General features: G+C 43.2%; 1 protein-coding gene and 1 long non-coding RNA gene across 4 annotated transcripts; one reads left to right on the top strand and one right to left on the bottom strand.

Annotated features, from left to right (window-relative positions):
- Nucleotides 1-3,299: 3,299 nt before the first annotated feature.
- On the bottom strand, nucleotides 3,300-9,004 carry LOC121571523 (zinc finger protein 706). 3 transcript variants are annotated; one of them, XR_006001722.2, is made up of 4 exons: nucleotides 8,904-8,995; nucleotides 6,508-6,649; nucleotides 4,547-4,711; nucleotides 3,300-4,448 (listed from the first exon to the last, which is right to left on the bottom strand). XR_006001722.2 is itself a non-coding variant. In XM_041883024.2 (4 exons), exons 2-3 carry the CDS (start codon nucleotides 6,640-6,642, stop codon nucleotides 4,616-4,618), a joined length of 231 nt encoding a protein of 76 aa, XP_041738958.1. In that variant the 5' UTR covers nucleotides 6,643-6,649; nucleotides 8,910-9,004; the 3' UTR covers nucleotides 3,300-4,448; nucleotides 4,585-4,615. The 3 variants fall into 3 exon arrangements, 2 of the variants coding, with proteins under 2 accessions (XP_041738958.1, XP_041738957.1); XM_041883024.2 differs by having other exon boundaries at nucleotides 4,585-4,711; nucleotides 8,910-9,004; XM_041883023.2 differs by having other exon boundaries at nucleotides 4,585-4,711; nucleotides 8,904-8,994.
- Nucleotides 9,005-21,630: 12,626 nt separating this feature from the next.
- LOC121572787 lies at nucleotides 21,631-22,103 on the top strand. Its single transcript, XR_006001911.1, has 3 exons — nucleotides 21,631-21,714; nucleotides 21,827-21,976; nucleotides 22,091-22,103. It is a non-coding gene; the product is annotated as an uncharacterized LOC121572787 (long non-coding RNA).
- The last annotated feature ends 2,794 nt before the right edge of the window (nucleotides 22,104-24,897 follow it).

Below are 24,897 nucleotides of genomic sequence, written 5' to 3'. Positions count from 1 at the left end.
GGTAGGCTTGGTGGGTCGAAGGGGCCCCTGCTCCAAACAGCCCTTCATGGTGACCTTCTTCAGGGCCAGCCAGGCCCCCTGTCGATCCCTGAATCCCAACCCCCGCAAGAAGAAGCCCAAATATGACCGTCCCCTGCCCAGTATACATGGTGAGGTCATACAAGGTCAGGGGACAACACTGGTTTTTGGTGTTGTTGTTAAGCTTGTTTTATGCAGAGTTTAAAGGGATAGTTCATCCAAATTACAAAATTACTTAACTTGCGTTTACATTTAATTGTGTCTTTATTTTAAATCCAATGCATCCAAAGCATGCTTTACAGTCTGTCCTGTCTCATAACATCTTTTTTGATCCCTTTCAGATCACAGCCACGTCAACAGTGGGCGTCAGGCTTGTAAGAGACATTAATTATATGTGAGCTTTAGTGACCTAGGCTGGAAGGTGAGCTTCTGTCTCCCTTAACTACTCAATCTACTGAATAGATAATATCATGATCTAACATTGTATCACCTTATTTGCTGTAACACACAATTAGTATTTTTAGGGAAGCAAGGCATTTGTGTAGTATGTGCATTGTAGTGTATGTTCTTTGCATATTTTATGATGTATTTCTCATAGAAATAGTCTCTTCTAGTCATTAATCTAATCTTGTCATTCTATTTCTATGGTATTTCTCTCCATAAGGACTGGGTCCTGGCTCCTACGGGTTACTCTGCCCTTCTACTGTGATGGAGAATGCCTATACCCTCTGGGTTCCTGCATGAACGCCACCAACCACGCTATGATCCAACTAGTGGTCAGTATGCACTACTACACCCTCTCTCACATTTCTTTCTTTCTTTTTTTCTTCTCATTTACAACTGCGACCTGGCCAAGATAAAGCAAATCAGTGCGATAAAAATAACAACAACACAGAGTTACATTACATTTACATTTTAGTCATTTAGCAGACGCTTTTACATATGGAATAAACAAAACGTACAGTCAATAACACAATAGAAAATCTATATACAGTGTGTGCAAATGTAGTAAGTTATGGAGGTAAGGCAGTAAATAGGCCATGGTGTGATAGATAGATGTGATAGATGTGCAGAAGATGATGTGCAAATAGAGATACTGGGGTGCAAATGAGCAAAATAAATAACACTGTAAATCACAATATGGGGATGAGGTAGTTGGGTGGGCTAATTACAGATGGGCTGTGTACAGGTGCAGTGATCGGTAAGCTGCTCTGACAACTGATGCTTAAAATTAGTGAGGGAGATAAGTGTCTCCAGCTTCAGAGATTTTTGCAGTTCGTTCCAGTCATATGCAACAGAGAACTGGAAGGAATGGCGGCCAAAGGAGGTGTTGGCTTTGGGGATGACCAGTGAGATATACCTGCTGGAACGCATACTACGGGTGGGTGTTGCTATGGTGACCAATGATCTAAGATAAGGCGGGGATTTGCCTAGAAGTGATTTATAGATGACCTGTAGCCAGTGGGTTTGGCGACTAATATGTAGTGAGGGCCAGCCAACGAGAGCGTACAGGTCACAATGGTGGGTAGAATATGGGGCTTTGGTGACAAAACGGATGGCACTGTGATAGACTACATCCAATTTGCTGAGTAGAGTGTTGGAAGCTATTTTGTAAATAACATCGCGGAAGTCAAGGATCTGTAGGATAGTCAGTTTTATGAGGGCATGTTTAGCAGCATGATTCAAGGCTTTGTTGCGAAATAGGAAGCCGATTCTAGATTTAACTTTGGATTGGAGATGCTTAATGTGAGTCTGGAAGGACAGTTTACGGTCTAACCAGACACCTAGGTATTTGTATTGTCCACATATTCTAAATCAGACCCGCCAAGAGTAGTGATTCTAATCGGGCGGGCGGGTGCAAGCAGCGTTCGATTGAAGAACATGCATTTCGTTTTAATTCGGCCTCGTCCTATCACAAAGCAAAGAGCAGTGATGTTAGAGCACAGAACACATTTCCCACCGAGGAGGCTCTCTTTCCCTTGAAGGACAATGAGTTAGTGAGCTACCATCTGGTAGACCTGAACCAGTGCGCCCAGTATGATAAAGATAGGGGCGTGGATCAGAAAACCAGTCAGTATCTGGTGTGACCACCATTTGCCTCATGCAGCAGGACACATCTCCTTAGCATAGAGTTGATCAAGCTGTTGATTGAGGCCTGTGGAATGTCGTCCCACTCCTCTTTGATGGCTTTGCGAAGTTGCTGGATACTGGCGGGAACTGGAACACGCTGTGGTAAATGTCGATCTAGAGCACCCCAAACATGCTCAATGGGTGAGATGTCTTGTGAGTATGCAGGCTATGGAAGAATTGGGACATTTTCAGCTTCCAGGAATTGCATACAGATCCTTGAGACATGGGACCGTGCATTATCATGCTGAAATACACTAACTGTAAGTCGCTCTGGATAAGAGCGTCTGCTAAATTACTCAAATGTAAATGTAAATACGAGGTGATGGCGGCGGATGAATGGCACAACAACGGGCCTCAGGATCTTGTGACGGTATCTATGTGCATTCAAATTGCTATCGATAAAATGCAATGGTGTTCGTTGTCCGTAACTTATGCCTGCCCATACCATAACCCCACTGACACTGGGCACTCTGTTCACAACGTTGACATCAGCAAACCACTTGGCCACATGACGCGGGATTCATCTGTGAAGAGCACACTTCTTCAGCGTGCCAGTGGCCATCGAAGGTGAACATTTGCCCACTGAAGTCAGGGCAAGACCCTGGTGAGGACAACGAGCACGCAGATGAGTTTCCCTGCGTTTGTGCAGAAATTATTCAGTTATGTAATCCCACAGTTTCATCAACTATCCGGGTGTCTGATCTCAGACGATCCCGCAGGTGAAGAAGCTGGATGTCGAAGTCCAGGGCTGGCGGGTTACATATGGTCTTTGGATGTGAGGCCGGTTGGACTTACAACCAAATTCTCTAAAATGACATTGGAGGCGGCTTATGGTAGAGAAATGAACATTCAATTATCTTGCAACAGCTCTGGTGGCCATTCCTGTAGTCAGCATGCCAACTGCACGCTCCCTCAAAACATAAGACGTGGCATTGTGTCGTGTGACAAAACGTCACATTTTAGAGTGGCCTGTTATTGTCCCCAGCACAAGGTGCACTTGTGTAATGATCATACTTTTTAAATCAGCTTCTTGATATGCCACACCTGTCAGGTGGATGGATTATCTTGGCAAAGGAGAAATACTCACTTAAAGGGATGTAAACAAATTGGTTCACAAAATTTGAGAGAAATAAACCTTTTGTGCGAATGGAAAATTTCTTGGATCGTTTATTTCAGGTCATGAAACATGGGAACAACACTTTACATGTTGCATTCATATTTCAGTTCAGTATAAGATATGGATTATTTAGTGTGAGAAGTAGCAATGGAAAATGTCAAATTCTCTTTTGCCATTTTTATATGTACAGAGGATCCAATACACAGGAATGTGTCATTGTCAACAGATTTCTGGAGGACTGTGTACTGCTATATGTGTAATAAAATAAACTAGAATATTTCTTGTAGAGGTTGATTTGATGCAGAAGTGAGAGTAAATGCCAGTAAATGCCAGTGAACACAGACCTCCAGAAACTGATCGACACTCCTGTCCTAGACAGTGTCACCCCTCTTCAGCTACATAACATTGCAGTATATTGGAAATACATTTGAAAATACTTATAAGTATACATTTGTCTGGTATCAGTATAGACGGAATGGCGTTTCACTTGCATTCGGAAGTAACGATTTTCTGCTAGCATTACAAGGCATACATATTCTCTCACACACACAAAACGTATTCACTGCTTTCCTTCAGAATGGATCAAATAGGCAGAGGAATGCTTTCATATATATTGCTAAATTTATTGGAAATGGTCAAATGCAAAAAAACTATTGTTACAACGTGGACCCAGAGACTATCAAAAGTGATTTTGGCATTGTTTCGACCAGGGCCTTTTACAGGCAGAACAAGGCTCAGTCTTGGGCAACTAACAAATCCTTTCCACTATGACACCATTGTCAAAGAAAGCAGAAATGATTTGCACAAGAGTGTATGGGAGGAGGTATAGAAAAGAGTAAGGGGCAAAAGTAGGACAGCGGTACACAGATGAGAAAAAGTAACACCATGAAACTTTTAGACGTGTAACAGTCTAGATGGTATTGAATCAGGAATGAATGAAGGAAGCGGCATAGGGAAAAGGGATGTAGGTAGAGTGGGCTCATAGAAGTAAGATGGGTGCTTCAATAGTCTGAAGTTGAGGGGTGGTTGGACATATAAGATGGGGTGCTGGTGTGCTTCTGCCCCCCCCCCCCAGGTCATTGTCACACAAATATTCCCCCACCCATGTCCAGGGGTCTCAGTGTTTTGTCCCTTGATGCCATTCAGTCCCAGTTGCAGCGCTCAAATCGTTGTCATTGTATGTCTGTGAATCACAATATGAAAGGCAATGAGTGACAACATTTCCACATATTGAGCCATATGAAATACAGTTGAAGCATAGGGCAAGAGTTTGCTGCTAACATGTATACTGTGAGTCTGAATGATGAGAGCATCTTAACCCAGCTGTAGGTCCATTGTGTGTGTGGTCTTTTAAGCCTCAACATCAACCAGCTCTGGGGGCATTGGGGACTTGGGATGCTTGCTCTCAAAGTGCTGCTTGAATGTCTTCGGGTCCGGCATCTGTGTCTGTAAGGGTCAGGTAAAAAATGTAGGATATCAACAATTGTTGGCTGAGACTGAATTTTCAGGTGACAAAAAATAAGCAAAGCAAGAAGATGCATCAAACTACTACACATCACACATGCCAGTACAATGGACTAGACATGAAAAGAAACCTAAAAAGGTAGGGACGTCAAACGTTCAGGCTTCTGCACAGACTATGGAGGCTCTAGTCTACAGCGACCAGTTAAAATTGTGTTTGAGAGCATTATTTTACTCTCCAAATGGTTAAATGAGTGAGAAATAATGTCATTGTTGCAAAAGTATGTGGACACAAACATCTCATTCCAAAATCATGGGCATATGGAGTTGGTCCCCCTTTGCTGCTACAACAGCCTCCACTCTTCTGGGAAGGCTTTTCACTAGATGTTGTAACATTGCTGAGGGGACTTGCTTCCATTCAGCCACAAGAGCATTAGTGAGGTCGGGCACTGATGTTGGGCGATTAGGCCTGACTCGCAGTTGGCGTTCCAATTCATCCCAAATGTGTTTGACGTATTTGAGGTCAGTGCGCTGTGCAGGCCAATCAAGTTCTTCCACACCGATCTCGACAAACCATTTATGTATGGACCTCGCTTTGTGCACGGGTGCATTGTCATGCTGAAACACGAAAGGGCCTTCCCCAAAGTGTTGCCACACCAATACATAGATTTGACAGTCAAACTATCACTTAAATAGCAGCCAACCGTTGTCACTGTAGATATCCTATGCCGCGTCGTGATTCGTTTAAATTAGTCTAACTAACAAAAAAGTGGTCTGTTCCCTCCCGATATCAACACCTGACATTCTAAAATATAGATGTGAGCCTTCTACAAGTTTATCTAACCAACCATAGGTTATTCCAAGTGTGAATAGTGTTAGTTCAAACAGCGCTACACCCAAAACATTTACACCCCTTTTCTATTGATTTCCGCGTGATATCAATGGAAGTGATTAACAAAAAAAGTGTTGCGTTACACTTACCACGTTGGCAACCCACTTGAATCAAAACACTTCAAAATGTAGGCCTAGCTGGGAATAATGTCATGTACACATTATTCCCTGATTCCGTTTGGTTTTTGAGCTGTGTTAGTTTTAACAGGATGTGCAACCTCATCTCCCCCTCTCGCACAATTGATTTCAATGTGATATCCATATGAGTGACTGACAAATAAGTGTTGCATTTCTCTTTCAGTTTTGGTCGACCCCCAAATCAAAATGCATCACTCAAATCTAGCTGACTGTCTTTTGCAGGTTGTCCTCTAACCAGTGATGTAAAAAACATCCAGTTTCCAGGTTTTTTTGTTGTTGTTGTTAGTTTCAAGAGTGCGTACAACCTGATTTCTCCCCTAATCGATATCAGTGATTTATTGTAACTTGTCAAAATAACAGGGTATTTGGTGCGTGTGCCGTTTATAAAAAATACAAGTAATATGATTACTATTGTTGCACACGTATGTGCATATGATACATTTTATGTTTTCAAAATATCACAAACTGTTTCTGCATATTGGTTATTGATTGGGTTTTGACATTGGGCTATTTATCAAAATGTATTTTCAACAGGAAGCAGAGACAGCATCATTTTCAACTTAAGTTTTAGGAATATAAATTGAACTTTCAACATTAATTTCCAATGGTCATGTACTTTAATCAGGTAGAAACTGCTGAATGATTCCAAAAACGTTTTGCAGTTTATTTATTTTGATGATATACCAGAAATCACCAAAACGGATTTGCCCTGCCTTCTAAAGGCACATACAGTACCAAACACTAATACTCACCCGACAGACAGGACAGGTGTGGACCAGTGCTGCCTTGGCTGAAGTCTTCTGGTCTGCTGCTGCTCCCTTCTTCTTAGCAGCTGCCGCCTTGGCGTTCTTTTGCTGGGATTGAATCTTCTGTTGTCCGCGAGCCATGGCCTACCTGAGAGAAACAGACGTAGAAAAATGCAACCTATTGGTATTTATCTGTTGATACTAGTATCGGTCTTGTCAGAAGTCTAGCCATCTATGAAGAGAATGTACAAGTGAACAGTTTAGCTATAAGATTTAGGCACGCTATACTATTTAATGGCTAAAATATGTTGTTAAAGTTGAACTGACATCGTTTTAACTACTTTGCATATATGAAACAAACAGACAATCATAATATCAGTAAAAAACATCAAATTCCCAGTTTATGCTACAAAACCAACTTTATAAGAGGTTTAAAAAATAGGTTCTATTTGATTCAACATTCCATGACGTACACTAAGGCATTGTTGGCAGAATAGATGGATGCAGTTCAATGCATGATTAATATAATTCACCAATACATTTCTTGGTAGTCCCAAAAATATTGCTATCAAGTTGTAAATCACAGCTGGCCTGATACATTGTTTACTGCCTCTATTCGGGATGCAATGTTTCAGTTTCAATGACTCAATATTTTGGATAAAAACGGACAAATGTAACTACGGCTGGGAATGCAATAAAATCAAACTAGCAAAGGCAATGATTACAAGTCAGTCATAACATGGCTAAAAGTCTAGCGTATTTATTTATGTAGCAAGCTAAAAACATGGAGCCTAACGTTAACGTTAGCTAGCTGCTTGTAGGATGCCATGTCATTGGAGGAGTGGGTGAGTGACTGACATTTTCCCCTCATATGGTTTTTCAGTGGCTATACACAGCTATAGATGCAGGTGTCATTTGGTTAGCTAGCAAGAACTTGAACGATGTATCCAGTCGTCTGAGTGTGCCAGAGCGTATATTAACTGGTTAATTTACAAATGCGCAACACCCGCTGAATATGTAGGCAACATTTTTTAATAGTTAGTCACAAACGCTCTAGATAACATGTAAACAACCTAGCTAACCAGCTCTGCTAGGGTGAGTAGTGGGCAGAGTGAAGTGTTCTCTCATTTGTTTCATGAAGTAGCTGGCTCGCAAGCTAGCCAACTTTAGCCAGTTAGCTTGGGTGCAGGCAAGCTGCAGAAGGACGAGTAGGCTACAATTTCCCATCGTTTAGCTAGCTGAAAAAGTTTGAGAGGGTTTATCTAATGTTCCTTTGTTAGATTTTAGTTGATCTTGCTCTGGCTAGCATTAGTTGTTGTTGATGTGCATAACTGAGTGAGAGCCTACCTTTTCATGGTTGTTTGATCAATAGGACTGTAAAGTTCCCAAATGTAAGATAACTCCTGTGGTATTGACATATTTGCAGAAATCCATTCAGGTGTATTGTGGCTTTTGCATCACACTGTTGCAACTGCCTGTAATCACAGTCCAGTTCAAAGTGAATGATGGCAGGCCTGTGTGGCAAATGGCTTGTTAGCATAAAAGCCTACTCTATCTCTGGTTGGCTATGGTGCACCGTTAGCTCTGGTTGGCTATGGTGCACTGGTCTGTGTTGACTCTGGTCCTGGATGAGTGATTTTTTTATTCGGTTTTATTTACTGCAGTGTCTATTAATTTTCCAAACAAACGGACGCTTTCCCACTTTATATTGCTATAGAATTTTCACAATGCCTTAGTATAAGTAATTCCCAAACAGTCTAAGAATTTGTGAAAATGACCATATCTAAATGCTCCCTTGTCAGAGTGTAATATTCTTCTTCGGGGTGTATATTAACAGATTTGAAAAATATTTCATGTTGTTAAAATGCTGTCAGTTCCACTTTAAGGTATCTAACTGGGGTGTATTCACTAGGAAGAACTGACTTGTGTCCAACAGAAACTCGTTTCGCAACGGAAAACGTTTTGCTAATGATTATACCCCGGCTTGATACCTCGCTCTTGCACTGTAGCTAGCTAACGTTAGTTCGGCTGGCAAAGAGAGCTAGCTAACTAGCAATCAAAGCTAACACATCTAGCTAGTAAACTAGCCAATTAGTAAGCTAGCCAAGTGATTAGTAACAGTTGGCGTGGTTTAATGGTAATAGCTAAGACAAACATGTCTGCGACGCGAACTTGAAACAAAATACAACATGGTTAACCAGTTCTAACAACAATGGCTAAGCTATCAGTTAGCTAGACAGCCAGTTCACGTGTGGCATAGCTAGCTATAAAGCTACCGTCGCAGAACTGAATAGCTAAACCAAAATGAACGTTACCGAAGTGTATATTTGTCTATTAGTTGGACAAACCGATATATGTGCTGTTCAATCTGATAATCAAAACGTTTCTTTTTTTTAAAATACCTTCACCTTGTTTCGCCCGTCGTTGTCGTCGTCGTCTTCTTATTCTTCGGTGGGGTTTATCGGCGATTGGCATCCAACGTTATGGTGCATTACCGCCACCTACTGTACTGGAGTGTGGGCCTTCTTCTTCGACTGGGTTTAACGGTGGTTGGCATCCAATAAATGTTGCATTACCGTAACCTACTATACTGGAATATAACTCGCTTATACTTCGCTTAAAGAAGCATTACTTTATACTATTCCAGGTATTCCTTAAAGAGGTAGGGTTTCAAGTGTCTCCGGAAGGTGGTCAGTGACTCCGCTGTCCTGGCGTCGTGGGGGAACTTGTTCCACCATTGGGGTGCCAGAGCAGCGAATAGCTTTGACTGGGCTGAGCGGGAACTGTGCTTCCGTAGAGGTAGGGGAGCTAGCAGGCCAGAGGTGGATGAACGTAGTGCCCTCGTTTGGGTGTAGGGTCTGATCAGAGCCTGAAGGTAAGGAGGTGCCGTTCCCCTCACAGCTCCGTAGGAAAGCACCATGGTCTTGTAGTAGATGCGAGCCTCAACTGGAAGCCAGTGGAGTGTGCAGAGGAGCGGGGTGACGTGAGAGAACTTGGGAAGGTTGAACACCAGACGGGCTGCAGCGTTCTGGATAAGTTGTAGGGGTTTAATGGCACAGGTAGGGAGCCCAGCCAACAGCGAGTTGCAGTAATCCAGATGGGAGATGACAAGTGCCTGGATTAGGACCTGTGCCGCTTTCTGTGTAAGGTAGGGTCCTACTCTGCGAATGTTGTAGAGCATGAACCTGCAGGATCGGGTCACCGCTTTGATGTTAGCGGAGAACGACAGGGTGTTGTCCAGGGTCACGCCAAGGTTCTTTGCACTCTGGGAGGAGGACACAATGGAGTTGTCAACCGTGATGGCGAGATCATGGAGCGGGCAGTCCTTCCCCGGGAGGAAGAGCAACTCCGTCTTGCCGAGGTTCAGCTTGAGGTGGTGATCCGACATCCACACTGATATGTCTGCCAGACATGCAGAGATGCGATTCGCCACCTGGTTATCAGAAGGGGGAAAGGAGAAAATTAATTGTGTGTCGTCTGCGTAGCAATGATAGGAGAGACCATGTGAGGATATGACAGAGCCAAGTGACTTGGTGTATAGAGAGAATAGGAGAGGGCCTAGAACTGAGCCCTGGGGGACACCAGTGGTGAGAGCACGTGGTGCGGAGACAGATTCTCGCCACACCACCTGGTAGGAGCGACCTGTCAGGTAGGACGCAATCCAAGAATGAACAGCGCCGGAGATGCCCAACTTGGAGAGGGTGGAGAGGAGGATCTGATGGTTCACAGTATCAAAGGCAGCGGATAGGTCTAGAAGGATAAGAGCAGAGGAGAGAGAGTTAGCTTTAGCAGTGCGGAGAGCCTCCGTGACACAGAGAAGAGCAGTCTCAGTTGAATGACCAGTCTTGAAACCTGACTGGTTTGGATCAAGAAAGTAATTCTGAGAGAGATAGCAGGAGAGTTGGCTAGAGACGGCACGCTCAAGAGTTTTGGAGAGAAAAGAAAGAAGGGATACTGGTCTGTAGTTGTTGACATCGGAGGGAACGAGTGTAGGTTTTTTGAGGAGGGGTGCAACTCTCGCTCTCTTGAAGACGGAAGGGACATGGCCAGCGGTCAAGGATGAGTTGATGAGCGAGGTGAGGTAAGGGAGAAGGTCTCCGGAAATGGTCTGGAGAAGAGAGGAGGGGATAGGGTCAAGCGGGCAGGTTGTTGGGCGGTCGGCAGTCACAAGTCGCAAGATTTCATCTGGAGAGAGAGGGGAGAAAGAAGTCAAAGCATAGGGTAGGGCAGTGTGAGCAGGACCAACGGTGTCATTTGACTTAAAAAATGAGGATCGGATGTCGTCAACCTTCTTTTCAAAATGGTTGATGAAGTCATCCACAGAGAGGGAGGAGGGAGGGGGAGGAGGAGGAGGATTCAGCAGGGAGGATAAGGTGGCAAAGAGCTTCCTAGGGTTAGAGGCAGAGGCTTGACATTTGGAGTGGTAGAAAGTGGCTTTAGCAGCAGAAACAGAGGAAGAGAATGTAGAGAGGAGGGAGTGAAAAGATGACAGGTCCGCAGGGAGTCTAGTTTTCCTCCATTTCCGCTCGGCTGCCCGGAGCCCTCTTCTGTGAGCTCGCAATGAGTTGTCAAGCCACGGAGCAGGAGGGGAGGACTGAGTCGGCCGGGAGGATAGGGGACATAGAGAGTCAAAAGATGCAGAAAGGGAGGAGAGGAGGGTTGAGGAGGCAGAATCAGGAGATCAGAGGCAGAGAGAAATGAGTCAAAGGCAGACATAGGGAGGTTAAAGTCACCCAGAACTGTGAGGGGTGAGCCATCCTCAGGAAAGGAACTTATCAAGGCATCAAGCTCATTGATGAACTGATTAACTCTCCAAGGGAACCTGGAGGGCGATAAATGACAAGGATGTTAAGCTTGAATGGGCTAGTGACTGTGACAGCATGGAATTCAAATGAGGAGATAGACAGATGGGTCAGGGGAAAAAGAGAGAATGTCCACTTGGGAGAGATGAGGATTCCTGTGCCACCGCCGCACTGGCCAGATGCTCTCAGGTATGCGAGAACACATGGTCAGATGAGGAAAGAGTAGTGGGAGTAGCAGTGTTTTCTGTGGTAATCCATGTTAGCATGACAGCCTTCAATAACACGGTTTAGCACCAATACTCGGTTACAACAAACCACCAGTGTGTTAACACGCCAAGCAGATCATTCGTGTCCATGTCTAACATTCTGTAAAGTTTTGGGATAGTTTTGACAGTTTGAGTGAATACGTCGTCAACTTATTCAGCCAGTTAGTTAGCTAGAATAGTTAGCATACTAGTTAGCCATTGCTCTCTGCCAACGGACCAACCCCTCCTTCCACGGCACGAACACACAGAGAGAGCCAAGCTAACGTTAACTAGTCACCCATGTCCCGAATTCCCTTGAACGACTCTTCTGATGTCAAGTCTCGCACATCCAAATACCTCTCTGCAGCTGCCACCACAACCTCTATTTTCTGCGACTTACGTTCCATCCCTGCAGTACAGTTGATAACCATTGCTATAAATGCCAAAATTCCAATCGTACTGAAACATATATCACTTGTTGGTTTATCCCTCTGTACTGGTACAGATCTACTACTCACACCACTCCTCTCAGGATCCCTCCCCCTTGACCCATCTTCCTCTATTTTCTTCACTGCCTCAGCATATGACAATTTCTGCACTACTCTAACCCTGGAAACCTCAACCTGCCTCTCTCGCATGGGACATTTCTGATCCCCAGCCCCGTGGGCACCCCTACAATTAACACATACCACTACTTTCCACAATGCTACACATTCCTTTGTCTCATGCCCTTCTGCACACTTCTCACACCTAGGAACCTCCCTCCTACACACTGCTGCCACATGCCCATAAGCTTGACACCTGTAACAACGTAATGTATTCGGCACAAAAGCTTGTACAGGATAACTTATATATCCTAACATCACTTTGTCGGGCAAAGACTCAACATCAAAACTCAAAAGAACAGACAATGGCTCTTCTGTTTCTCACTCACGCTACCCTGCCAGCCCTGTTGCTCTTAAAAAAGATAACAAAATATTTGAGACTATATCTAATGACATTCTTATCAATATATTCTTTAAACTAATTTCCTGTATCCCCTTCTCCCTCATACTAGATCTCAGCCTCTCTCTTTCCCTCTGATACGGACCACAATGTAGCAATACATGCTCCACGGTCTCTGTTTCCTGGCAATAATCACACTTTCCTGCTGGATGCGTTCCTATCACATTTAAGGTCTTATTCAACCTGCTGTGTCACACCCTTAACCTTGTAAAAATAGACTCCTTTCTTCTGTCCCTTCCTGCCGTCCTCCCCTCCCCGACTTACCTCTGTACTTGAAATAAATGCCTGCCTAACTTAGTATCTCTATTCCACTGCTCCTGCCATCTCTGCACCATCACTGTCCATATCAGGCTTTTTGCCTCTGTCTTGCTTATTTAAACTACAACATCAACATCCCCACTTGTTTAGCCAGTACATCAACAGCCTCGTTCCCCTCCACCCCCACATAGGCTGGGACACAAGTAAATCTTATCTGTATACCCATTTGTCTAATCCTGCCATGGGTTTGTAGTACCTCATAAAGTAGGTCTTCTCTGTTATGTGAGCTAAAGGACTGGAGACTCATCAACACTGCACATGAATCAGAGCAAATTACTACTCTGTCTGGCTTAACTTCCTCCACCCACTGCAAGGCCAACAGTATTGCCATCAGCTCCACTGTATATACATCCAGATGATCTGTAATACGTTTCTGTAGTCTCTCCAACACTTCTAGATCAACTACTGGAGGCGGGAGTAGCCATGGTTGATTTACAGGAATAGCTACTGTTGGACTAAACTCCCTTCCATACAGTCCCATCTCCTTCGCCTGGTTATTACCCACCCACCCAAAGCTCGTGTTCTGTCTTCGCTTATGTTCCCAGAATGCCTCTAAAATCCCTTTAGCAGGATGAGACACCCCATGTCCCTGTAGGTTGACCCAATAATTAATTGCCAGCTGCTGTCTCCTAATCTGCAATGGCATATCCCCCATCTCCACCTGCAATGCAGCCACTGGGGAGTTCCGAAACACCCCACTACATATTCTGAGTCCTTGCCCCTGTATGACATCTAGCCTTTCCAGTGAGGTCTGGGCTGCCGAACCATATGCTATACTGCCATAGTTTATTACAGATCTGATCAATGCAACATTCATGGTCCTCAATGAGGAACGCCCGGCCCCCCACTCCTTCCCCGTCAGACAGCGCATCACATTTAACACCTTCTTACACTTTCCCACCACTCTCTCAATGTGTTCTGCCCAGGTCAGTCTAGTGTGAAAGTATACCCCAAGGAACCTGAAGGCCCCCACCCTCTCCAAGTTTCTCCCATATAATCTCAAGCATACTTCATCTCCCACCTTCCTCCTGGTAAAAAACACTGTCTGAGTTTTCTCTACAGAGAACCTGAACCCCACATTAATGCCCACCGCTCTACCTCATCAATTGCTTCCTGTACCTTCCTGAGTATGTATGGCACATTTCTTCCCCTCTTCCATAAGGCCCCATCATCTGCAAATAACGACATCCCAATATCCGTCCGTACCTGAGAGTAAACATAATTGATCATGATTGAGAACAACAGAGGACTAATCACGGTCCCCTGCGGTGTATCGTTGTCCACTAGGTAGCTGCCTGATAGAGACTTCCCCACCCTCAACTGGATAGACCTTCCAAACAGGAAATCCTTTATCCAGTTGTATGTTCTTCCTCCTACCCCCATAATATCATGCTTGATTAACAACCCGTCCTTCCACATCATATCATATGCCTTCTCCAAATCAAAAAATATAGCTACAACAGTCTCCTTGTTCACCTGAGCCTTCCTGATCTCTGCTTCAAAGCAGAGCACTGGGTCCATAGTTCCCTATCCTTCCTGAACCTACTCTGATGTGGCGATACTAGCCCCTTGCTCTCCAGGAAGTAAGTTAGCCTCTCCGTAATCATACGTTCCATTATCTTACATACATGTGATGGTAAAGCTATTGGCCGATAGCTTGTTGGCCTCGTTGTCCTTCCCTGGCTTCCGGATTGGTTGTTTCGCCTGTCTTCGTTCTCCTTGGGTGTTGTACTAGAAACTGAATTGGAAGATGGCTGGGAGGTATCAAAACTACGTAGCGCCACCTGGTGGAGTGGGTGTTCTATATTTCTTCTTCTCGCGCCTATACCTCTAGGTCGGGGTAGTCCACAAGGGTGAGAAAAGGATTAAACTGAGCAGGGTTAAAAAAATTTAAATCTTATTTTACTATAAGATACTCTTTTGGCGCATTTCCAGTGAAAATGTACCCCAGTGTTTTACCCAAAAGGCTCAGACTTTTCTGTTTTCATCTACGTGGCCCGGCACCCATGTCTCACTGGGCCATGGCTCTGGCTGACCTTTTCTAACTTGGGGCCAAAGCCAAGCCACTGTTACTTTTCTGTTATTTTGCATAACTATGGCTAACTGTGAACTTTAACACCTTCTCACAAAGCAACAGTCTTGAATGATGCAGATGTTGTTGATTCTGCTCACCACAAGTCTTTAGTGTCACACTCCTTGTCACGATCGTCGTATACAGAGGACCAATGCGCAGCATTATTTGGAAACATGCTTTTTATTTAATGATTACACGAACAAAATCAATACGTGACGTCCAAAGGTACAAACCACACTGGAACAAGATCCCACAAACACTGTGGAAAAACAGACTGTTTAAATATGGTTCCCAATCAGAGACAACCAGCAACAGCTGACCCTCGTTGCCTCTGATTGGGAACCACTCTGGCCAACATAGAAACACAATACAAGAACTATACCCTAGAAACACAAAACTAGAACAACATAAAGAACACTCACACCCTGGCTCAACATACAAGCGTCCCCAGAGCCAGGGCGTGACACTCCTGATGGAAACACAACTACACTAGAGCTGACATTAACATAAAACACTGGCGACACACTGGTGCGGGGGTAATCTCAGTGGAAACACCAAAATTCCATAGTATTCCTATAGGTATGTATGCAGTGAATGCCTCTGTATCAGGACAGCTGATTGATGCTTTAGGCTCAGTTTCATGAAACAACATGAAATCTATTCATGAATTCACAAGGTAATGTGTGGATTTCCCACAAAAGAAAACCCAACACACAACGGTTTTGTGGAAAATCCTAGCCACACGACACACTGTTTCTCAGGATGACAAAGCGGTATGTCTTGGTATAGCCTACCCACTCGCACCCCAATTCCAGATAGGCTTATCCACTTATATGCATTTTTCTGTGAGTATAGTAACTAAATGGGTTATGTTTCATCAACACCCTTATTGTCTATTTCCAATGTTGGTGAAACAATGTTACACAAAAGCAGCAAAGCTTAATTTCTCAGCAAGATTGGTAAACTACTTTCCATCTCACATTCTTTTATTTTAATAAACACAAACAGAAACAACACTAAAACAACACAACCACCACACCACAACATGCCCACACCTGTACTTGAACATATCAAATATACATATAAAATTCAAACACAATTATGTCTGTTGGGAAATGTCACACTCCTCAAGATGGTCAATGTAAGGTTTCCAGATTTGATCAAACATATCTTTTTTTTTTGTTGCTTAATTTGATTCAACACAGAATCGAATGGAATGTAACAACATAGTTCAGCCCTCCAGTTCGTTATTGACGGTGAATATGACGCTTTCCAATTGATAGCTATACATTTATTTTGCAGCAATTAGACCTAAGTTACAAAACTTTATTTGATATTGGTCACCAATGTTTACATTTCCCAAAATACATAATCGTGGAGATGGATGGATATAAATTCCTAGACACAATGATATGTAGCACAGACATTATCCCAAAATGGTGTCCATTTCTCACAGGACCACATTATATGTAATAGGGTTCCTTTTTGTTTTTTGTATCTCCAACAGCGATTTGACATTTCTGGGTGCATTACATGCATTCTGCCAATAGTGTAGTAAATCCTATGGATTATCTTGAATTGCAATAATTTATGTCTAAGGTTGTACAGTCGTGGTCAAAAGTTTTGAGAATGACAAAAGTATTGGTCTTCACAAAATTTGCTGCTTCAGTGTTATTATATATTTTTGTCAGATGTTACTATGGTATACTGAAGTATAATTACAAGCATTCCATAAGTGTCAAAGGCTTTTATTGACAATTACATTAAGTTTATGCAAAGAGTCAATATTTGCAGTGTTGACCCTTCTTTTTCAAGACCTTTGCAATCCGCCCTGGCATGTTGTCAATTAACTTCTGGGCCACATCCTGACTGATGCAGCCCATTCTTGCATAATCAATGCTTGGAGTTTGTCCGAATTTGTGGGTTTTTGTTTGTCCACCCGCCTCTTGAGGATCGACCACAAGTTCTCAATGGGATTAATATCTGGGTAGTTTCCTGGCCATGGACCCAAAATGTCGATGTTTTGTTCCCCGAGTCACTTAGTTATCACTTTTGCCTTATGACAAGGTGCTCCATCATGCTGGAAAAGGCATTGTTCGTCACCAAACTGTTCTTGGATGGTTGGGAGAAGTTGCTCTCGGAAGATGTGTTGGTGCCATTCTTTATTTATGGCTGTGTTCTTAGTCAAGATTGTGAGTGAGCCCACTCCCTTGGCTGAGAAGCAACCCCACACATGAATGGTCTCAGGATGCTTTACTGTTGGCATGACACAGGACTGATGGTAGCGCTCACCTTGTCTTCTCCAGACAAGCTTTTTTCTGGATGCCCCAACCAATTGGAAAGGGGATTCATCAGAGAAAATGACTTTACCCCAGTCCTCAGCAGTCCAATCCCTGTACCTTTTGCAGAAAATCAGTCTGTCCCTGATGTTTTTCCTGGAGAGAAGTGGCTTCCTCGCTGCCCTTCTTGACACCAGGCCATCCTCCAAAAGTCTTCGCCTCACTGTGCGTGCAGATGCACTTACACCTGCCCGCTGCCATTCCTGAGCAAGCTCTGCACTGGTGGTGCCCCGATCCCGCAGCTGAATCAACTTTAAGAGACGGTCCTGGCACTTGCTGGACTTTCTTGGGCGCCCTGAAGCCTTCTTCACAACAATTGAACCTCTCTCCTTGAAGTTCTTGATGATCCGATAAATGGTTGATTTAGGTGCAATGTTACTAGCAGCAATATCCTTGCCCGTGAAGCCCTTTTTGTGCAAAGCAATGATGACGACACGTGTTTCCTTGCAGGTAACCATGGTTAACAAAGGAAGAACAATGATTTCAAGCCCCACCCTCCTTTTAAAGCTTTGAGTCTGTTATTCTAACTCAATCAGCATGACAGAGTGATCTCCAGCCTTGTCCTCGTCAACACTCTCACCTGTGTTAACGAGAGAATCACTGACATGATGTCAGCTGGTCCTTTTGTGGCAGGGCTGAAATGCAGTGGAAATGTTTTTTGGGGATTAAGTTCATTTTCATGGCAAAGAGGGACTTTGTAATTAATTGCACTCTTCATAACATTCTGGAGTATATGTAAATTGCCATCATAAAAACGGAGGCAGCAGACTTAGTGAAAATTAAAATTTGTGTCATTCTCAAAACGTTTGACCACGACTATAGGAGCAAATACACATGTATGCACAGCGGATGTTTATTATGTTATATTCAAGCTTCAAAGTGTTCACCTGTTGAAGGGTGTCAACATTTCTATCTAAGCTGTGTTTTCTTTTTAAGTTGTGGATTTTCTGTTCTAATATTTCTAATAATTTATTGGTCTTATTTTCTTATGTGAAGAATAAGACATGATACAACCTCTCATACATGCTTTAAGAACTTCCCAGACAACAGTTGGGCATACTTAATCTTCTACATTTATTTCCAAAAACATCTACAGTGGGGAGAACAAGTATTTGATACCATGCCGATTTTGCAGGTTTTCCTACTTACAAAGCATGTAGAGGTCTGTAATTTTTATCATAGGTACACTTCAACTGTGAGAGACAGAATCTAAAACAAAAATCCAGAAAATCACATTGTATGATTTTTAAGTAATTAATTTTAATTTTATTGCATGACATAAGTATTTGATACATCAGAAAAGCAGAACTTAATATTTGGTACAGAAACCTTTGTTTGCAATTACAGAGATCATACGTTTCCTGTAGGTCTTGACCAGGTTTGCACACACTGCAGCAGGGATTTTGGCCCACTCCTCCATACAGACCTTCTCCAGATCCTTCAGGTTTCGGGGCTGTCGCTGGGCAATACGGACTTTCAGCTCCCTCCAAAGATTTTCTATTGGGTTCAGGTCTGGAGACTGGCTAGGCCACTCCAGGACCTTGAGATGCTTCTTACGGAGCCACTCCATAGTTGCCCTGGCTGTGTGTTTCAGGTCGTTGTCATGCTGGAAGACCCAGCCATGACCCATCTTCAATGCTCTTACTGAGGGAAGGAGGTTGTTGGCCAAGATCTCGCGATACATGGCCCCATCCATCCTCCCCTCAATACGGTGCAGTCGTCCTGTCCCCTTTGCAGAAAAGCATCCCCAAAGAATGATGTTTCCACCTCCATGCTTCTCGGTTGGGATGGTGTTCTTGGGGTTGTACTCATCCTTCGTCTTCCTCCAAACACAGCGAGTGGAGTTTAGACCAAAAAGCTCTATTTTTGTCTCATCAGACCACATGACCTTCTCCCATTCCTCCTCTGGATCATCCAGATGGTCATTGGCAAACTTCAGACGGGCCTGGACATGCGCTGGCTTGAGCAGGGGGACCTTGCGTGCGCTGCAGGATTTTAATCCATGACGGCGTAGTGTGTTACTAATGGTTTTCTTTGAGACTGTGGTCCCAGCTCTCTTCAGGTCATTGACCAGGTCCTGCCGTGTAGTTCTGGGCTGATCCCTAACCTTCCTCATGATCATTGATGTCCCACGAGGTGAGATCTTGCATGGAGCCCCAGACCGAGGGTGATTGACCGTCATCTTGAACTTCTTCCATTTTCTAATAATTGCGCCAACAGTTGTTGCCTTCTCACCAAGCTGCTTGCCTATTGTCCTGTAGCCCATCCCAGCCTTGTGCAGGTCTACAATTTTATACCTGATGTCCTTACACAGCTCTCTGGTCTTGGCCATTGTGGAGAGGTTGGAGTCAATTTGATTGAGTGTGTGGACAGGTGTCTTTTATACAGGTAACGAGTTCAAACAGGTGCAGTTAATACAGGTAATGAGTGGAGAACAGGAGGGCTTCTTAAAGAAAATCTAACAGGTCTGTGAGAGCCGGAATTCTTACTGGTTGGTAGGTGATCAAATACTTATGTCATGCAATAAAATGCAAATTAATTACTTAAAAATCATACAATGTGATTTTCTGGATTTTTTATAATAAATAAAAATTACAGACCTCTACATGCTTTGTAAGTAGGAAAACCTGCAAAATCGGCAGTGTATCAAATACTTGTTCTCCCCACTGTATCTATCTGTGTGTTGAGGTATGAGGTAAACTCCTTATCTCCAAGTAACTTTGTGTTGAATCGCCATGTCTTTGTTATTGGCTTAGGAGGTTTAAAATAATTGGGGATTCTACTTCCCCAAAGTCAGATTAACTTGTTGATACCATTTTTATGTCTCTGTGTCCTGTATGAAGGAAGTTAGAGGTAGTTTCGCTAACTAGCGTTAGCGCAATGTCTGGAAGTCTATAGATATCTACTAGCATGCTAGCAGATACCCATAAAAATAGGGGAAGTAGATAAAGGGCCTCAATGCCAAAATCCCGAAGTATCCCTTTCATCTTAAACATGAAGGACAATGGGCTATGGTCCATCATTATTCTAGGAAGGTATTTACAATTAGAAACACAGTCAATTAAAGAAACGTTTACAGTCAAAAAGTAAATTCTTGAATATGAGTTGAAGACATGAGAGTAAAAGCAGTATTCTGTTTCAGTTGAATGTTTATATCTCCACTGTTTACATAGACCCATCTCTTTGACATTGTGGTTTAATACCTTAGACCAGTAGCGGTGTATGGGTGAAATCACTGGGGAAGCCAAGCCAACCAACCTATGTTGTGATATTTGCGTTGTTTGCTCTATAACCCATTCGTTCATACGCCACCGTGATATACAATTAGCCCTTGACAACAAAAATACAACAGTCACACAGTGGCGGAATAAATTCAACTACACATACGATTTTTTAAATATTTTTTGGGGGGGTAGATCAGCTTTAATATTTCAGATAGATTGTAACGTCCATCAATGTAATTGTCTGCATCACTTCCAATCCCCCATATGTTTTTTTTCTCGCAAATATATATATACATATATATAGACATAGATACATACATACAGACACACATATATATATATATACACACATACACACACATATATATACATACATACATATATACATACATCCATACACACACACATATCCTTTTTTAAATGATATTTCCCTTCATTACTTTCCAACCCCACCACCCCTTCCCCAATTGGAGTAAACGAGTGAACAACAACGCTTAGGCCTCTACTTCCATCCCATACATACTATTACATTTTATGGACACAGTCAAATTCTACAATAATAATATTTTGTTAGTTTTTACTCCTGAACTTCCTCCGATCATTTTCATGATGTCCATCTGGTTTGCTTCTATATGCCATATTTTTCAAACTGTGCTCTTTCACAAAAGCTCTCAACCTATAACCTATATACTTATTATGGACACAGTATGCTTTACATTAGTTATCTTGTTGTTATTAGTTGTTGTTATTAGTCCCATCCTTCAGCTCCATTCAACACCTCCCATCTATCTCTTAACACTATCCATATTGGATTTCTATTTGCCAGATATTTTTCAACTGTACTGTGATGTTTTACAAAAGTTCTGAACCTTACTATTCTCATTGTTTCTACAGATCGTAAATTGAATGTATTATATTATTGATCGATTGACTATGACTTTTCAGATCACCAGGTAGTGCTATCTACAGGGTTAGCTCCAGGTAAATATTGCAATCCTTTAGCCATTCCTGGACCTGTGTCCAAAAACAAGCTAAATACTACTGAATTAGTATTGAATACTGAATTAGTATTAGATTTTCTTTACTTATTCCGTTTGGCCTTAACATGTCGTTTCTCTCTGTCAGTGTGTGGCTGGCAGGGTGACCCAGTATGCGTCTCACCTCCGCCACGAGACGTCTGTGGCCGTGACGCATGGCTGCTACCAGGTAAATAAACAATTTCCTATGTATATAGAATAGAAATTACAGGGCATTTTTCCATTAAATATGGTCTGTTTTCTATTAACGTGTGTTGTGTGTGTGTGTGTGTTTTGAGCAGCAAACTGATGTCTCGGTGGCGTACGCCACTCTCCACATGGGGCTGGATGGGCTGCTCTCCTCCTCGGCGTGGTCGGAGGCTGCCTCCGTCTCTACGCCCACCACTCAGCAGTTCACTGAGCCAGAGCCTGAGGGCCACAACTGCTATGAGGTCAGTTGTTACACACACACATACTATTGACTAGTAGCATTAAGATCCTTCGATTGACCCATTGTTTGTCATGTCATTGGTCACTGATGTTGAATGTTTGTTCTGTTGTTGTAGGGCTGGGAGGAAGACCTGCTGCCTGAGGAGAGGGAGGTTCCTCTGCTAAAGTGAGTCCCTCTAAATGTGTGTGTAGTCTGGGCTTGTCAGATGCTGAAGGATTGTGGTCACAATGCTGTTATCCCCCATTGACATGCTCCATTCCCTCTCTTCCACAGCCTCTACCATACCACCAAGAGAGTGGAGGACATCGGCCTGAGGCTCGTCTCCCTGCGCCAGGCCTTTACTGTGAGTGGACCCACTTTTCTTTGACTCTCTGTGTCTTCCTGTTCTGTCTGTCTCCTAGAGGAAGATGGGTGTCTCACCCTAACTCTTCCCTCTTCTCTAGACCCTGCTCGGTTCCACCCTGAGCAGGAACCATCTGTTTGTGGCGGGAAAGATCCTACTGGGCGCACTGGTTCAGGTCCACCAGATGGTAGCTCACTAACTCATTGTCCTTCAAGGGAAAGAGAGCGTCCTCTGTGTGAAATGTGTTCTGTGCACTAACATCACTGCTCTTTGCTTTGTGATAGGACGAGGCCGAATTCATCCGTGCCTATAACGACTTTGTGGACTACCTGAGTGACCCCTCCAAGTAGATTGACATTGAGAGGGAGCTGGCTGAGGCAAAGGTGAGTTAATTAACTTTTTCAAGTCTCACTTTGAGTTCTTCCACATGCATGTCTTTTATACGGCACAGTAGCTGATCTATTTGAAATCATTCCTATTTTCTCCAAACGTGTTTTCTTGTCCTAGATCCATCATGTTAACTTGATAGATGTCCTTTTTGAGCTGGTGCTGTTTCGGATGATGACAGCTCAGAAATCCCTGATGGTGGTAAGTAGCATCTCGCTGGTAAATGTTTAGATGTCTGTCTATTAGCAATTTCACTTCAATTTCTCTTCTCTCCTCCTCTGTTTACTTTAGCAACCTGGTGGGTTCATGGAGCGTCTGTACGCTCTCCTGTACTCCTTCCTGCCCACTGTTGCCAGCATTGAGCCAAAGGCTGAGAGATACCTGTTGCTGCTCAATGTAAGAGTCAAGAGTTTACTTCCTGTTTTCTTCCTTATTACTAGTTTACTTCCTCTTTACTCGTTCCTGGTTAACAGGGTTTCAATGCCGTTTTAGGGGGAGTAACTCTCATTGTCTCTCTCCTCTTGATAAGCTAGTAGCTCAGAGCCATTTTCTATGTGTTGTGTGGTGTTCCCTTCAGGGCGGGCTGATGGCTCTGCTAGATGACATGTTTGGGCAGCAGCTGGCCTGGTACTTTAACCGAGAGTCTCTGGTCACTGAGCTCTCCAGCCTCCTGGAGTACCACCTGGAGTACCTCATGGCCAGCATGTAGTCTTACTGCAGAGACCTGAAGGGCCACACATCTCTCTCTCTCTCTCTCTCTCTCTCTCTCTCTCTCTCTCTCTCTCTCTCTCTCTCTCTCTCTCTCTCTCTCGTCACAATTTGCCACCTAACAGGGATCTAGACACTAGTTCACTACATTACACATTACTTTGCACTGAATTTTACATTTTCAAATAAAATAAATGGTAGTTCAAAAGCATTTGTCTCTGTCTTTTCATTTATTTGATTATTTCATCACTATTTCCTATTCCTGAAGTTGTTATGAGGCTAATATTACATTATTACATGAACAATTATCCTTTATTCTTTGCATATGGAAATAAAAACCAACTTTAAGTTGATTTACATGTACTACAGGCCCACGCTTTATGGCATTGTATTGTGACGTGTAAAACTGTACTATTTAAAAACATGTAGGCCTACATACACTGAGTGTACAAAACATTAAGAACACCTTGCTAATATTGAGTTGCACCCCCTGTTGCTCAGAACAGCCTCAATATGTCAGGCCATGGACTCTACAAGGTGTCGAAAGCGTTCCAAAGGGATTCTGGCCCATGTTGACTCCAATGCTTCCCACAGTTGTGTCAAGTTGGCTGAATGACCTTTGGGTGGTGGACCATTCTTGATACACCTACTACCATACCCAGTTCAAAGGATCATAGCTTTCACCTGAATTTACCTGGTCAGTCTATGTCATGGAAAGCGCAGGTGTTCCTAATGTTTTGTACACTCAGTGTATGTTCGTTGTGTAGTAACCTGGTACAGTATAAAGTCCACCACTAGAGGGCACAATTGCTTCAGTCTTGAAAGTTACTTCTCACTATCCGTACTCTATATTAAGACTCTGCCATTGTAGACTCAGGTAAATTGGTTATTTTAGTTTCAGTTTGCCATAAATGTCTGAGCCATTTACCGTCATTCCCACTGAAACCAATGTTAGAGTTCATGTATAGCCCCTGGTTCACCCCAGACTTGACTGCCTTTGACCAGCACAAAAACATCCTGTGGCGTACTGCATTAGCATCGAACAGCCCCCGCGATATGCAACTTTTCAGGGAAATCAGGAACCAATATATACAATCAGTTAGGAAAGCAAAGGCTAGCTTTTTCAAACAGAAATGTGCATCTATTAGCACTAACTCCAAAAAGTTTTGGGACACTGTAAAGTCCATGGAGAATAAGAGCACCTCCTCCCAGCTACCCACTGCACTGAGGCTAGGAAACACTGTCACCACCGATAAATGTACGATAATCGAGAATTTCAATAAGCATTTTGCTACGGCTGGCCATGCTTTCCACCTGGTTTATACCCTTTTTAAACATTTTGTCAAAAAAAAAGTTTTTTTAATCAATTAGTATATTTGAGTTTAACCACAATATTTGTTGCATTATTTGTTCTGTCGTTTCTGAAGGATTAAATAGAAATTGCAACCAACTTTCTATGGCTTGTTTTAGAAATAGTGATATTT

Source organism: Coregonus clupeaformis, chromosome 8, assembly GCF_020615455.1.
Source record: "Coregonus clupeaformis isolate EN_2021a chromosome 8, ASM2061545v1, whole genome shotgun sequence".
Lineage (NCBI taxonomy): Eukaryota > Metazoa > Chordata > Actinopteri > Salmoniformes > Salmonidae > Coregonus > Coregonus clupeaformis.
Note: the sequence above shows the minus strand (reverse complement) of the source record. Positions and strands in the feature narration are given on the sequence as shown.